Source organism: Ailuropoda melanoleuca, chromosome 4 (assembly GCF_002007445.2).
Source record: "Ailuropoda melanoleuca isolate Jingjing chromosome 4, ASM200744v2, whole genome shotgun sequence".
NCBI classification, from domain to species: domain Eukaryota; kingdom Metazoa; phylum Chordata; class Mammalia; order Carnivora; family Ursidae; genus Ailuropoda; species Ailuropoda melanoleuca.
The window spans coordinates 79,777,760-79,791,512 of NC_048221.1; the positions used below are offsets into that span (position 1 = coordinate 79,777,760).

A 13,753-nucleotide genomic window follows, 5' to 3' on the forward strand; every position below is an offset into this window, starting at 1 on the left:
CATATGTCTCATTACTGAAAGGTATTAAACAATGCTGTTTAATACCATAAGCTGTAATATAATGCCCTCTATGGACTAAATTACAGCACTTCAACATTAACTACTAAATTGAATCTGAAGACATGGAGAAAGACTTTAGTCTAGAAAAAGAATGACAACACAAGTTCAAATGGCAAAAAAATAATGAGTAAAGTCTATAAACAATTTCATATAAGTTGCTAAAAACAAATACTAAAATCCACAGAGAAACTGAAAGTGATACACTACTCAATAAGAGCTAAATAAATGCTGGCTTCATGTACTATAATCTAAAATAAATATACATATTCCAAAAGATGCAAAGCATTTGAAAATTCAGAATCAAAAAATTAATAGTCACTAGGCTCTGAACAGATCTTTTAAAACTTACATGTTTTCAAACTACACAGGTTTGGGAGAATCTTTAAGGTCATTCCGTATTTAAAATAACATGACTCAATCATTTGATTCAGCACAATGTGTCAAAATCCTTTTATAAAGTCATTTTTAAAGTCATTTGTTAATGTAAAGCAAATATCCACAACTCACTAAATTTCTCTGGTCATCTGAATTTATTCTATATAGTCAATTATAAAGTGTTCCGTAGACCTATTTTCTATACATAACACTAGATGGCACCAACACCCATCCAGTAGATTGTCTTACTCGGCATACAATCCAACAAAAACCATGTTCTCAATTTTCTCACTCCTTCTGCCTGATACTAGGGAACTAGAGATCAGAATATGATGGCAATAGAAAAATAACTCCACCATCAAGAAAGCATGTGATCTCTGACCAGAATTCAAAATCAATTTTAAATAGCTAAGAATCAGGTGTAAAAATAAAATAATACAGGGGCACCTGGGTGGCGCAGTCATTAAGTGTCTGCCTTCAGCTCAGGGCGTGATCCCGGCATTCTGGGATCAAGCCCCACATCAGGCTCCTCTGCTGGGAGCCTGCTTCTTCCTCTCCCATTCCCCGCTTGTGTTCCCTTTCTCGCTGGCTGTCTCTCTCTCTGTGTCAAATAAATAAAATCTTTAAATAAATAAATAAATAAATAAATAAATAAATAAAATAATACATACATACATACATATTTTCCTATGTGAAAACTGAAAATGTCCACTAAAATGTAAAGTAAAATAAAAATTGTTCGGAAAACTGTAACATAACAGTTGTTTTCATCCTTTGTAAAGAACTCTCAGAAAATCAGAAACAGAAGAACATCTAAATTTAAAAATGGGCAAAGGGTATGAACAGGCAATTCACAAAAGAAATAAAAACAGCCAATAAATATATGGAACATGTTTACTTTCACTAATCATCAAAGATCAAAACTGCAAGATACCACTTCGTCTTATCAAACTGGTAAAGGGTTTTTTGTTGTTGTTTTTTAAGTGCCATATATAGAATGTCTGGAAGGATACCTAAGAAATAAGTCACAGTACAGGACTCTGAAGGAGTATGAAGTGACTAGTTGAGACAGGAAGAAGACTTACTGTCACTGTGCTCTTTGAATTTTGTATAATACGGAAGTATTACCTAATAAGCAAAAGAATAAATAATATCAATTGTTGGTGATAATAGAGAAATAGGTGTTTTCTTACTTTTTTAGAGGGGGAAAAATCAGTACAACTTTTCTGACAGCCAATTTTTGTCAAAACTCTTAAAAACGCTCATACTCATTTACCTAGGGTTTATTTCTAGTAATTTAGAAAAGAATAATTCAGGTATGTAAAACATATTTAAATATAAAGAGGTCAATAGCAGCATTATTTATAAATTAAAAAGTCAGAAGCCATCTAAGAATCCAACAATAGCAAACTAATTAAATTATATGCAATACCAAGAACACTAAACATTAAAAAATCATGCAGCAGCAGAATGATATAGAAATGTCAGCATTATACAAGATACGGCTAATTTTAAATTTTTAAAAAATTTTTATTTATTTATTTTTGGGAGAGAGAGAGTACGTGCATGAACATGGGGGCAAAGGGAGAGGGGGAAGCAGACTCCCCACTGAGCAGGGAGTCTGAGAGACACCGTACTTGATCCCAGGACTGTGAGATCATCACCTGAGCCGAAGGCAGACCCTTTAACTGACTGAGCCACCCAGATGCCCAGGATACTGCTAATTTTTTTAAAGCTATAAACAATGTGTAGACTATGATTCCAATTTGGCAAAACACTTATTTTTGTACTCCATCATAAAGTATCCACATGCATAGAAAATAGATGAGAAGAATATATTCTAAAATATTAACAATTATGTCTGGGCTATCTGATTACATATTTTTTTCATCTCAATAGTTTTCTCTACTACTCAGATTTGTACAATGAGCATGTATTATTGCAGATTGTTTCATGTACCGCTGGTCTGATTTTACTGATAGCAGGTCCTTCAGACAAATTCTGACTACTGAAAGTACTGAAGCTCAAACAGATTAAAACATCTGTCCATGGTCATACAGCTAAACACTGAAAAGGCAGGATTAGAACTCAGGTCTATAAGATGCCCAAAATGAAGTTCTTTCAAACACACTATATTTAAGTTCTTAGGTTAGGTTCTCTAACCTTCATGGTACATATTTCATAATTATTTTCAATCTGTATTGGGCCCATACTAAACACTAAATAAATCCCCATTCATTTGACATTTAAGTCACATTTGTTTAAATAAATATAGTCAATTCTTTTATTAACAACAGTCCATCTCTAATTTAGCTATATTGTAAATTTACTAACAGATTTCCAGTTAAAGGTATTTCGACTAAATTTGTTAAGAGTAAGCATTTTAATTTTTCAGGGTACTTAAATTTATTATTTTTATCAGATTAACTGCTCAGTGTCATAATTAAAGTCCAACTATTAAATACCAAAAAGTGTCCAAAATATGCTCACTAAAAATACATTTTAACCAAAATACCAAACCTTAATATCTATAATGCTTTACTGAGAAATTTCAAAGGCTACATAGTAAATTCTTCATGTAAGAAAAAAGTTTTAAGTCATTTACACTATCTAAAGAAAGATTTTATTCATGAACACATTTAACAAGCATATATTAACTTGCAAAGGATAATTTTCAATTCTTTACCTAGATAAATGGGCTCTTTTTAAGTGAGCCTTTTATTAAAATGCCAGTACTACTTGGGGATTCTTTGATATCACATAGTTAAGTACAATGAACGAACAATCAAGTTGGTGGTGGTTTACACTTCATTCACCCATAGTTCCAACAGGTCAGCAAAACACAATCTATACTCGTTTATGAACAGAAAATATTCGTGCATTATTGGCAAACCAAGCAACCAACAAACATATTAAGCAATCACTATTCTTAAGTGATGATCTCAGTGGTTTGGGTGAGAGACATTAGCACCTTTCTTTACCAACCAATAGCTTACCAACAACATAGATACCAGTTGTTCACCGCTAGAGGGTTATTCAGTCTCTACATGGAAGCAAAAAGTGTTACCTTCATTTTGCTAACCCTACATGTGGAAAACCATGCCAGAAAATGTACACGATAAACAACTTTCTTGACTTTTTAAAAATGTCTTATATTGTTAATGCCCCAACACAACAGGTATGTAATAAAAGAAAAGCACCTTGGTTGCCTGCTAAATTCACAACTAACCTTTCATTCCAAAATGGAAAACAACTGAGAAGAGAACAAAACCCAAGTTGGAATCCCAGTTCCTCACCTATTGGGAAAAAGATCTTCCTTGTGCAATTAAATAAGAATATAAATAAGAAAGTTAGCTCAATGTCTGGAACACAGAAGTTCAAAAGTATTGTGCTTACTATATAATTTGCTAAGTAACCTTGGGATACTGTCATCCATAAAATGGTTTCTTCTTTCAGATTACGGAGGAGACTAAATATGTGAAACTGCTTCATGTTTAGGAGGTTTCCCATAAATAGCAGTCTCCCCTTTCTGGGTAAAATGATAAGGGTTCAGCTTCTTTTCCTGGTCTTTCAGAAGTCTCAATTTAAAAACCTCCAAAACAGAAAGAAAACCTAAAACTGAAAGGAAATCAAACAAATTAATCTAACTATATTTCAAATCAGTATTATAACCACACTAAGGTTGGGGAAGAGAAAAGGAAGAGGAGAGGGAAAAAAGTGATCCAAAGTAACTTGTACTTGACTATACACATTCAATCTCGGAGGCTTGGGGAGGGAGATTTGCAAAATAACCCTGAATTTATTTTACTGTGTCTACTATAATGGTATTAGAAGACATTCTAAAGCTATTTAGAAATATTAGAGGGTTAAGCAAATGAGTAAATGTATTGGTAGTGTTAGCAGCTGGGTTCTCACTACAGAAGAAGCATACAAATACGAAATGAAGGAATAAAGAAATAATCCTCTGGGAATGGCTCAGAATTGGAGGTGTATGTGTGAACTCATGATTTCAAATACAAGTATGTGTATGTGCTTAGGTTTATTTGTACGTATTTTATGTTTGTATATAAGCATTTCCTACCTCTCTCTGTCCACTGAAAGACTAAAATGAGAAGACCTCAAGGAAGCAAGGAGTACAACTAGGGTCCAAAAAGAATCGGGGATCCTTTGAGAAATGATTGATTCCAGGGCTGCGACAGAGTAGGCATAAGATGAGCCTACATTTTGTTTTGCTAGAAAATAAGAAGTGCTTCCCTCTCCACCCCCAAAAAAGGATAGCTGCACGTCCTTGAGCCAACTTGAACAAGGCCCTTCCAAATCTGGGACAATTTACAACCAAAATAATTAAGTACAATAATGAATTATAAGCCATTAGGGGGAAAAGAGAAATTCATAAATTCATATTGGTAATTATAATTAAAATCATAGAAAAGGAGGCTCTTGCTGACAGCAGAATGCCATGGACAAGTGATAATTTTTGATTCCAACACTCCCTCCACATTTATCCTTTTGCAACCTTCATGGTAAAGACTGAATCAAGCAAGAATCATCAGTAGACGCTAAATCTAGGAGGGAATTTTGATGGAGAGCAGGATATTTGCATAGTCTTGCAAGGTCACCCCTCAGACTGCTTATTAGCTGTAAGATGAAAGAAATTACATAGTACGGAAATGAGGAACCACCTTAAACAGATGGTAAAAATTAATCTCATTAATGAGAGACTTATGAATAATGGGTATGTTCAGATATGATCCCATGAGAGAGGTAAGGGGTACTACATCATCTCATTTTGGCCATGAAACCATAATCTCAATCTAATCACTGAGAAACAGCAGATGAATGCAGAATTACAATGTTCTATTAAAAAGGGAGAGGGGGAAGGGCCTATGTTCTTCAAAACTGTTAATGTCATAAGAGATAAATACTGGAAATGTAACAGATAAAAGGAGCGAAAAACAACATGACTACTAAAAGCAAATTTTGGCCCTAGACTAGATCTTGTAGTAGAGGACACTATACAGGACACATTATTAGGTTAAATGTCACATTTGAATATGGATGGTAGATTAGAAAAAAGTATTTTATCCATGTAAATTTATGAAGTTTATAGCTGTACCGAGGTTACGCAAGAAAATACCCTTTTTGAAGAATTTAGGGATAAAACAGAATGTATATAACTTAGTGTCAAATGGTTCAGGAAAAATAGGGATGTATATAGGTATCCATATCTAGTTATTTATAGAAGGAGATCATAACTGATAGAGCAAATAGGGAAAATGTTAATAGGTTAAATTTAAATGAAGATAGTAAGACATTCTTTGCACTATTTTTATTTTTGCAATTAAGTTCGATGTTGCTTCCAAATAAAAGTTAATTTTTAAAAAGCAACTGTCCTTTAAAAAGAAATTCTCCTAAATGATACCATTATTTATTTCAATTCTATTTAGCATCTACTGTATCATAAACCTTCCTTTCGCATTGACTGGTTTTTCAGTCTAGTCTGACAAAAACCTAAATGTTTCTTTTTACTTTGCCACCCACGGCAGTCTGGAAACCCACTATGTCCTTAGATGCAAGTGAGTAGGTTTCTACATACTGACCATAACATCCATACACATACACCTGCCCCAAATACACCAAAACAGAACCTCAAAAATTTTTTATCATGTTTTATATAAATGAACAGGCCTATGTGTCTACTCGCATTTGCTATCTGTAACTTTCAAAGGATCTTCTGTTCTGCAAAGCCATTCCTAATATCCCAAAGAAAGAGCTAGCCTCTCTGTACCCTTACTATGTGTTGGTGATCTTCCACTTCCAGTCATTATATACTTATATCCCTAACCTGACATTCCTATGCCAAATTTCCATGCCATCATCTAAGGAAAGCATTTCAACTGTCATGTGGTAGTGCTACCTGTTAGTCAATTATTCTCTCAGAAGTTTCACTATCTTGGTCTATATACAGTAGTATAAATGTACACAATTATTAGAATATTTTATCTTCTGCCTGTTGTTTTATTTTTTAAATGAGTGCAAAGTGAAAAACTAAAGTGCCAATAATAATCACAATATATTTTAAATAAAAATGGAAACCATAAATCTTTTTAAGAACATATATGAAATGCTGAGCCTAGATCATCAAAATCTGCCTCTAAACAATGAAATACCGAAGAAAAAAAACAAAATAAATGTTCTTAATTATGACCTGAGAAAAATCAATATTTACATGTTATTATTAAAAATAGTTTGATAAAATTCCTTTATCAAGGGAGAAGAGGAAGACTAGCATTCATTTTTTTCATGACAAATTTTATCCAAAAATATCAGTAAGGCATCAAAGCCTATATCACGATATCTTGCTCATCCTCCTCACAAAAATCAGCCTTTCTTCCCAAAATTAAAACCGAATTCTACCAACAAATGCCATTTAAGAAAACAAGGAGAATAAACTGAATTATAAATTATCTGAGGAAATAGTATTTTGTTATTTAATATTTATTAATGCTTTAATAAATGACCCCAAAATTTTTAAAACACACCCAAGTATATCACAATAGGGATGGTATAAAATTTTTGGCCATGTGAGAAAACAACCTCTCTAATGTTCTTAACAGTCTCTTGCTACTCTTTGGTTCATTTGACTTCAGTACACTTAACCATGGTTTTTCGAAGATAGGGAAGCACTTGTACCTTTATAATATATGTTACAATGTTCAGCTATGTCCTTACCAGTCTGTTTCCACCAGCTGACTGAAAGTTGCTGGAGGGCAAGACACTGTCTTAGTCATCTTCCTCCACACCTCTTCCAAAAAACTAATACAATGCTTGGTATAAAGCACCCTGAAGCAACTAGCCACTGCTTAAAACAGATGCCTGTTAAAATTAAAGTCCAAGAAACCATCAGGTCGCAAGGACCTAATTCAATTCCTTCTTACAGAGAAGGAAATTTATTTCTAGAGAGATAAAGTGGTTGTCAGTGGGACAGCAGAGACTAGAACTCACATCATCCACAATGTTTTTATTACACCACAATGGGTCTCCTTTGCATGACTTCTGTAGCATACGTATATTGGGTGTATCCATAGAGTTTTCTATTCACTAGCGAGCTGCTAGGACACTTAATTTAAAAAAAAAAAAAAGATTGAGTAAAAGAAGCATGAGCAACAGTTTTCTCAGAGAAAAGACTTCAATAACTATTTTCTAAAGAGAATACTCAACCACTGCTTTTACTTCCTTCTTCAACCATCCCTACTTAGCCTTCAAAGCCCTCTTCCCTTACTTAATTCTAAACTATTAGGCTACAATCAGTACAGGCCAAGATCCCTAGGTTTAGTAAAAATCAATCCAAGGAACTGCTGACTCCCGAGTGCTCCAATCTACTAGGGGACTGCTAACAGTAAGTTCTGGGAGGAAATGTTGGGTTAGAGAAAGTGGGACTTCACAAGCTATTATAAAGCATTGCTCACATCACTGTTTATCCATGGTCTTCACCCACACTGTATCATTACCACGGTGCTCTGGGATTCTCAGACTCTTCTTTCTACCATTGTCTCCTAAACCATTTTATTGTGCTGTTTAAAAACCCTATTCCAGGGGCTCCTGGGTGGCTCAGTTGGTTGACTCTTCAGCTCAGGTCATTATCAGGTGAGATGGAGCCCCATGTCCAGCTCCACGCTCAGTACAGAGTCAGCTTGAGATTCTCTCTCTCCCTCTCTCTTTGCCCCTCTCCTGTATTTCCAAAATAAATAAATGTCTTTAAAAAAAAAATCCATTCCACTGTGAACTGTTTCCCCTAATCTTCAACTTGTTTATTGAACATTCCTACCACTACCTCCTTTCATGAAACCTGGCTCTTCCCTGCAGATACTGCTTTCCACACGTAACTCTAAATAGAGGCTATTTATTCTCTTACACCTGCATACTTGAGGGAGAGGAGGTCAGTACCCTTCTTAGCTCACCAAGGCTGCTTCGAGGCTACTATCTCAGAGGCCTTGGGCAAAGTCCTAGTTATTCAGCTATGACATTCTCTATCTTTCCTTACTGCTTCCATCTACCATCCTGCCAGCTGCCCTACTTGCCCTTTTACCAAAGTCTTTTGTCCCATATTTTCTAATCTTCTCCACCCCAAGTCCTGTCATCATCCTGAGTGACTATATGAGAGCAATCCAACTTCTTAGCCTCAAGGTTCACTTGACCTTAGCTCTAGCAACCTTCACCCCACTCAACTTCAGTCCTTGCCTCATGGCCAAACTTTGGCCATAATAATCCATCTGGAATTCTAAGTTCAACATCCAACAAATACACACGCACAATCCTACTTTGACCACAACCTCCAACCATTCCAGTGTTCATATTTTTTTTCTTTTTACTCTTAGTTCTTAGATCTCATTTAGACCACAAGTTCTGTGACCTTCTATTCATCTATCTATCAACTCCCCCTGCTCTCTTCTTTATATTCTTCAACTTAGATGCCACAGTCCATCACATCAAACTACTATTATCTTCAATTACTTTGATTCACTGTCCTTTCGCTGGGCCAGGCCCCTCTAGCAAAACACAAGAGTGAATCAATACAAGCATTTGCCTTCCCTGAACCTATACCCAGTATGTTAAGCACAATTAAAGAAAAATCATCCTGTCATACAAACTACCCTTCAACCTTGACTGGACTCTTAATACAATGTCTTTGTTTCCCTAGTCAGACCTCTTCCACCCAAGCATGTTCCAGTTCATTCTCAGCAAATGACCTAACATACCACTTTAAAGAATAAACACAAACCATCATACACTCCCCTCAACTTCCAGCCACGAAACCAGCAGTTACCAACACCCAAACTTTCCCTTCCATTCACTACAATCAATGTCTTCTAAAACTGTTCCAATTCCTTCACCTGAATTCTGGATCTCATCCCATACACCATCCCCTCCTGACTTTTTTTCTTTTTTTTTTTAAGATTTTATTTATTTATTTTGACAAAGACAGCCAGCGAGAGAGGGAACACAAGCAGGGGGAGTGGGAGAGGAAGAAGCAGGCTCCTAGCGGAGAAGCCTGATATGGGGTTCGATCCCTGGACGCCGGGATCACGCCCTGAGCCGAAGGCAGACGCTTAACGACTGCACCACCCAGGCGCCCCAGCCCTCCTGACTTTTCTACTAGCAACTTTATTTAGACTTTCACTCCCATTTTTAAGAAAACAAAAAGGCCCTTCCTCAACTCTATCCTCTCCCTTATTATTCTCGCTATCATTCTTTCTCCAAGACCTTAAACATTTTTTTTTTTTTGAGACAGAGTGCAAGAGCAAATGAGGGGGAGGGCAAAGGGAGAGAAAGAATCTCAAGCAGGCTCTGAGCGAGGCTCGACCTCACAACCCTGAGATCAAGACCCGAGCTGAAATCAAGAGTTGGATGCTTAACCAATCGAGCTACCTAGGCCCCCCATGATCTCAAACTTAAAAATTGTCAACATCTAGTATCCATTTACTCAAGTCTCCTTCATTCACTCCTCACCCCAGCCCTGTCCACCCACACCACCTACCATTGTTATGCCAACACCTTCCCTACTTTTTGACAAATTCTCAGTCCTTATCTTAACCAAACTCTCTTGCATTTGATAATACTGAATAATTCTTCCACCTTCAAAGCTTCCCCTTTTCTTGGCTCTCCCTAGTTGATATCTGCAGCATCAATTACTATCTCTGAGCCCAGGATAAATATCCACAAACAGCCAAGGTCTCTCTCAAAATTTTCATATATATAACATCCATCACTTCTTGGAGGTCTCAAAGGTACTTTAATACCAAAATATTCAAAACAGAATTTTTTATCTTCTCTCTTTAAACCCACATTATTCTCTCATGTTCCCCCAGTTTCTCATACTGGCACACATGTTTTTGGAAACACAAGGAATCCAGGGTTCCTGGAGTCATCTTTAACTTCTTCCCTTATCCTTCATGTCCATATCCAATCAAACATCAAGTCCTATGTCTCCATGTTCATCCCACCACCTTAATATTCCTAATGTCCTCTTAGATTATAGCAACAATCTCTAACCTGGTCTCTCTGCCACTAGTACTACCCATCTCCAAAACATAAGTATACTCAATAAATAAATAATCACTACACATTTTTATAGAAAACACAGCTAAATTAGAATGCTAAATTAAAAAACACATGTGCAAATCACTCTACACAAATCAAGTGTGTGGGAAATGTAGTGTCAAAAGAAAAAACGACAATCCCTACTTTTTGGAAGAATTCGTAACAGCATACCTCAATTTATACTTTTCAACAAAATGTCTGCTACACAATATGCTATACCTATTACTGGAAAATGTAGCAGTATATTGAAATATTGGAGACATGTTACAGAAATGTCCTTTCATAAAAATTTTAAATGAAGTAATTTCTGGGAAAACAATAGTAAATACATCTGAAAATGTTTTAATACCTCTTGCTCTTCATGCTATGAGGAAATACTGAAGGGAAAGAAAAGAAAGACAGACATGAAGCCAATTCTAATATAATCTTCCAGTTCTGGAGTATAATATAAAAAGGAGCAATGAATAATTGTGTGGAAAAAAGTTACAAGCAAAAGCAAGTAATGAGTACAAGAGGAGTTAAAAAAAAAAAAAAGCACTAAAACTTCTGAGACAGGAGAAAAGAATTTTTACCAATGTGATATATTAGAGACTATAAATGTAATATACTACAGAAAAATGTAGTGGAATGTTCCATGATAAATCAAAAGGTGGCAAGAAAGTACAAAAGAATGTATGGACAGATTACCTGAAGTTTTACTCAGCTCTGCTGAAAATACAGCAGATGGTGATCTGGTCTCTTGCTCTGTATCAGGAGGGGTTTTTTTCTCAGCTTCTTTCACAAGGACTGTGGGTTTGACTATACTGCCTATTTCTGTTTGAGTGGCCAAAGCAGAAACATCTGGAGGCAGTAAGGGCACCTTCGAAATACCAGACCTGTCTTTGGAGAGTTCATCCGGGACATGGACTTTATCTTCATCTTTAGGTTGTACGTTTTTGAAAGAAAGGTCGTGAGGTAAGTCTGAGCAAGGTAATGACCCAGCTTCATCCTGGACATTAGCAATCTCACTTTTGTGGGATACTTCTAGATCAGTGTATTCCCTGGTTAATTTAGGAGAAGAATCAGTTTTAGAACTGACAAATGTAGGGAACTCATCTATAATCTCAATTGGAGATGAATCTGAGAATGTTTCACTCTCCCTTACTTTTGCATCCTTAGCAATAAATAAGCCATCATCTGAATAAACTGCACTATTGAGCTCCTTCATCTGCAAAGGAACTTTCTCCTTTTGGGTCAATGCTGAAACTTCATCGGGTGACAAGTTATCTTTTGTGGTATCTAAATTGGGCTGAAAAGATTCCAAATACGGCTTTCCCCCCTCAGGTGGTAGTGACGCACTGAGTTTTTCCTTATTTTCATGTTCCATCATCAACTGAGAAGCTTCCGTGAGATTTTCGTTCACAAGTATCACAGCTTCATCTTGTTTTTGTGGAACTTCAGGTATTGAATCATCACTAAATAAGTCCACCGGTTCAGAATCAGGTGATGAATCCTCAACTAACTCAGAATGATCAGCCACTGGCTGCGCGACTTTTGCTATTTCTGAGTAATCGGAGAAATCTGAAGACGGTTCAGTAGAGAGCTTCGTTTCTTTAATTAAATCACATGCAATAGAGATATAAGGAGCTTCTGTTTCTTGAACAGCTACATTAACACTTCCAGGCTCTTCCATTTCTTCCTTTATTCCGGATACAGTTTTTGGTGGTACATTCATGGCCTCTTCATACGGTGGGGGATTTTCAGGCTCAAGTTTTATGCTTTCATGATTAACTGAAGGGGGAGCTTCTAATTGTGATGGACTGGGCTGCACTGCAGAAGCACCAGCACTAGGAACTACAGAATTTAACGGTGCTTCCATAACAATGTCAGGCAAAACTGGTGAAGGGGTAGCTTCAGATTCTTCAAAAGACGGGCAAAGCTGTGCCGCCACAGGATACAGGGACTCCTGCATAGCTTCTGATGTTTGAACCAAGTCCATTTTTGTTTCAAAAGCAATCTTTGTACCTGTAGCCTCATTCAATTCACTTTCACACGCTTCCTGTACTAAATCTGGGGTTAGACCTTCAGCCATGTTTGCCACGACTTCCTCAGCCACCTTTGACAAATTATCTGTTGTGACATAATCTGCCTCAGAATCCTGTGTTGCTACAAGGAAAGGGTTTGATGTTTTGGTACTAAAATTCTTCTCCGTTACAATTTGGGCCTTTTTTTCTTCTATCTTTTTTTCATCTGTCTTATTTTCTGAAGTATGATCTTCCAACAAAGGAAAAATGTTTGTCGAAAGGTTTTCAGTTGCTGTGGGGTTAAAGGGAGCACATGTGATATATGCTCCTGAACCGTCTTTTACAGCCTCTGGTGTACTGGGAAAAGAAGTATCATCATTACTGCTTTCACTATCTTTTTCATGATTTGTTTGCTCAGGGCTGTCAGCAAAACATTTCTGATCCACTTTACTCTCTAACTTGCTCTCTATATTACCTCCAGCAGCCAACACATCGCTGTCTTGCTTAGAAGGATCTGTTACGTCCCAAACCCGCTCAAACGGTTTGAAGTCTGCATATTCTTCCCTCATTGGAGCTTCTGCTGCAATTCCCTTTTCATTGAAACCGTCCTTTGTTTTTTCTGGAGACATAACTTTGTCCTCTTCTTTAACTGATTTATTAGTAAGGGCTATGGGTAACTCTTGTTGATTACGAAGGCTGTTATTACTAACTAAATCCTCCTTTTCATCTTTATTCTCTTCCCTAGGATTTGCTACAATTACGGCAGATTCTGATTTTGGAGAGCCACTCAATGACAGTCTCATATCTGAGTATTCCAAGTGTGAAAACTCTGTTAAATCTCTGTCTACAAATGGATTTTTTCCCTTCTCAGTGAACTCTTTAGAAGCGTCAGTTGAGGTTTCTTGAAGTGTTCCTTCGGTGGGTAATACTGGTAAATTACCAAGATATTCATGTTCTTTAAAAGAAGCAGCTGAGAGGGGAGACAGAGAAGGAAGAGAAGCAGCAGTTTCAAGCAGGACAGATGGAAAATCCTCTTGACCAGTGGAAACAGTGTTACCTGGCTGCTCCTTCAAGTCCATAATTTTTTCTGTGACCATGGACAGAAAGGAAAGTTAGAGAATGCCAGCGTTCTCAGAGTTAATGCAAGTTTTATGACAGATTCAAAATACTGTTAGTAAAGAGTTAATGTTAACTAAAATTAAATGTTAATAACA

The 13,753-nt window shown here is 36.5% G+C and overlaps 1 protein-coding gene across 2 annotated transcripts in view; it reads right to left on the reverse strand.

Annotated features, from left to right (window-relative positions):
• The window catches only part of RTN4 (reticulon 4), a 72,237-nt gene that overhangs the window by 37,030 nt on the left and 21,454 nt on the right, over positions 1 to 13,753 (reverse strand). The window contains exon 2 of one of the 2 annotated variants that reach the window (XM_011237865.3): positions 11,224 to 13,366. In XM_011237865.3, the coding sequence (XP_011236167.2) occupies positions 11,224 to 13,366 (2,143 nt within the window). Of the gene's footprint in view, positions 1 to 11,223; positions 13,627 to 13,753 lie in introns of both variants that reach the window. The other variant, XM_019792852.2, reaches the window with a different exon arrangement.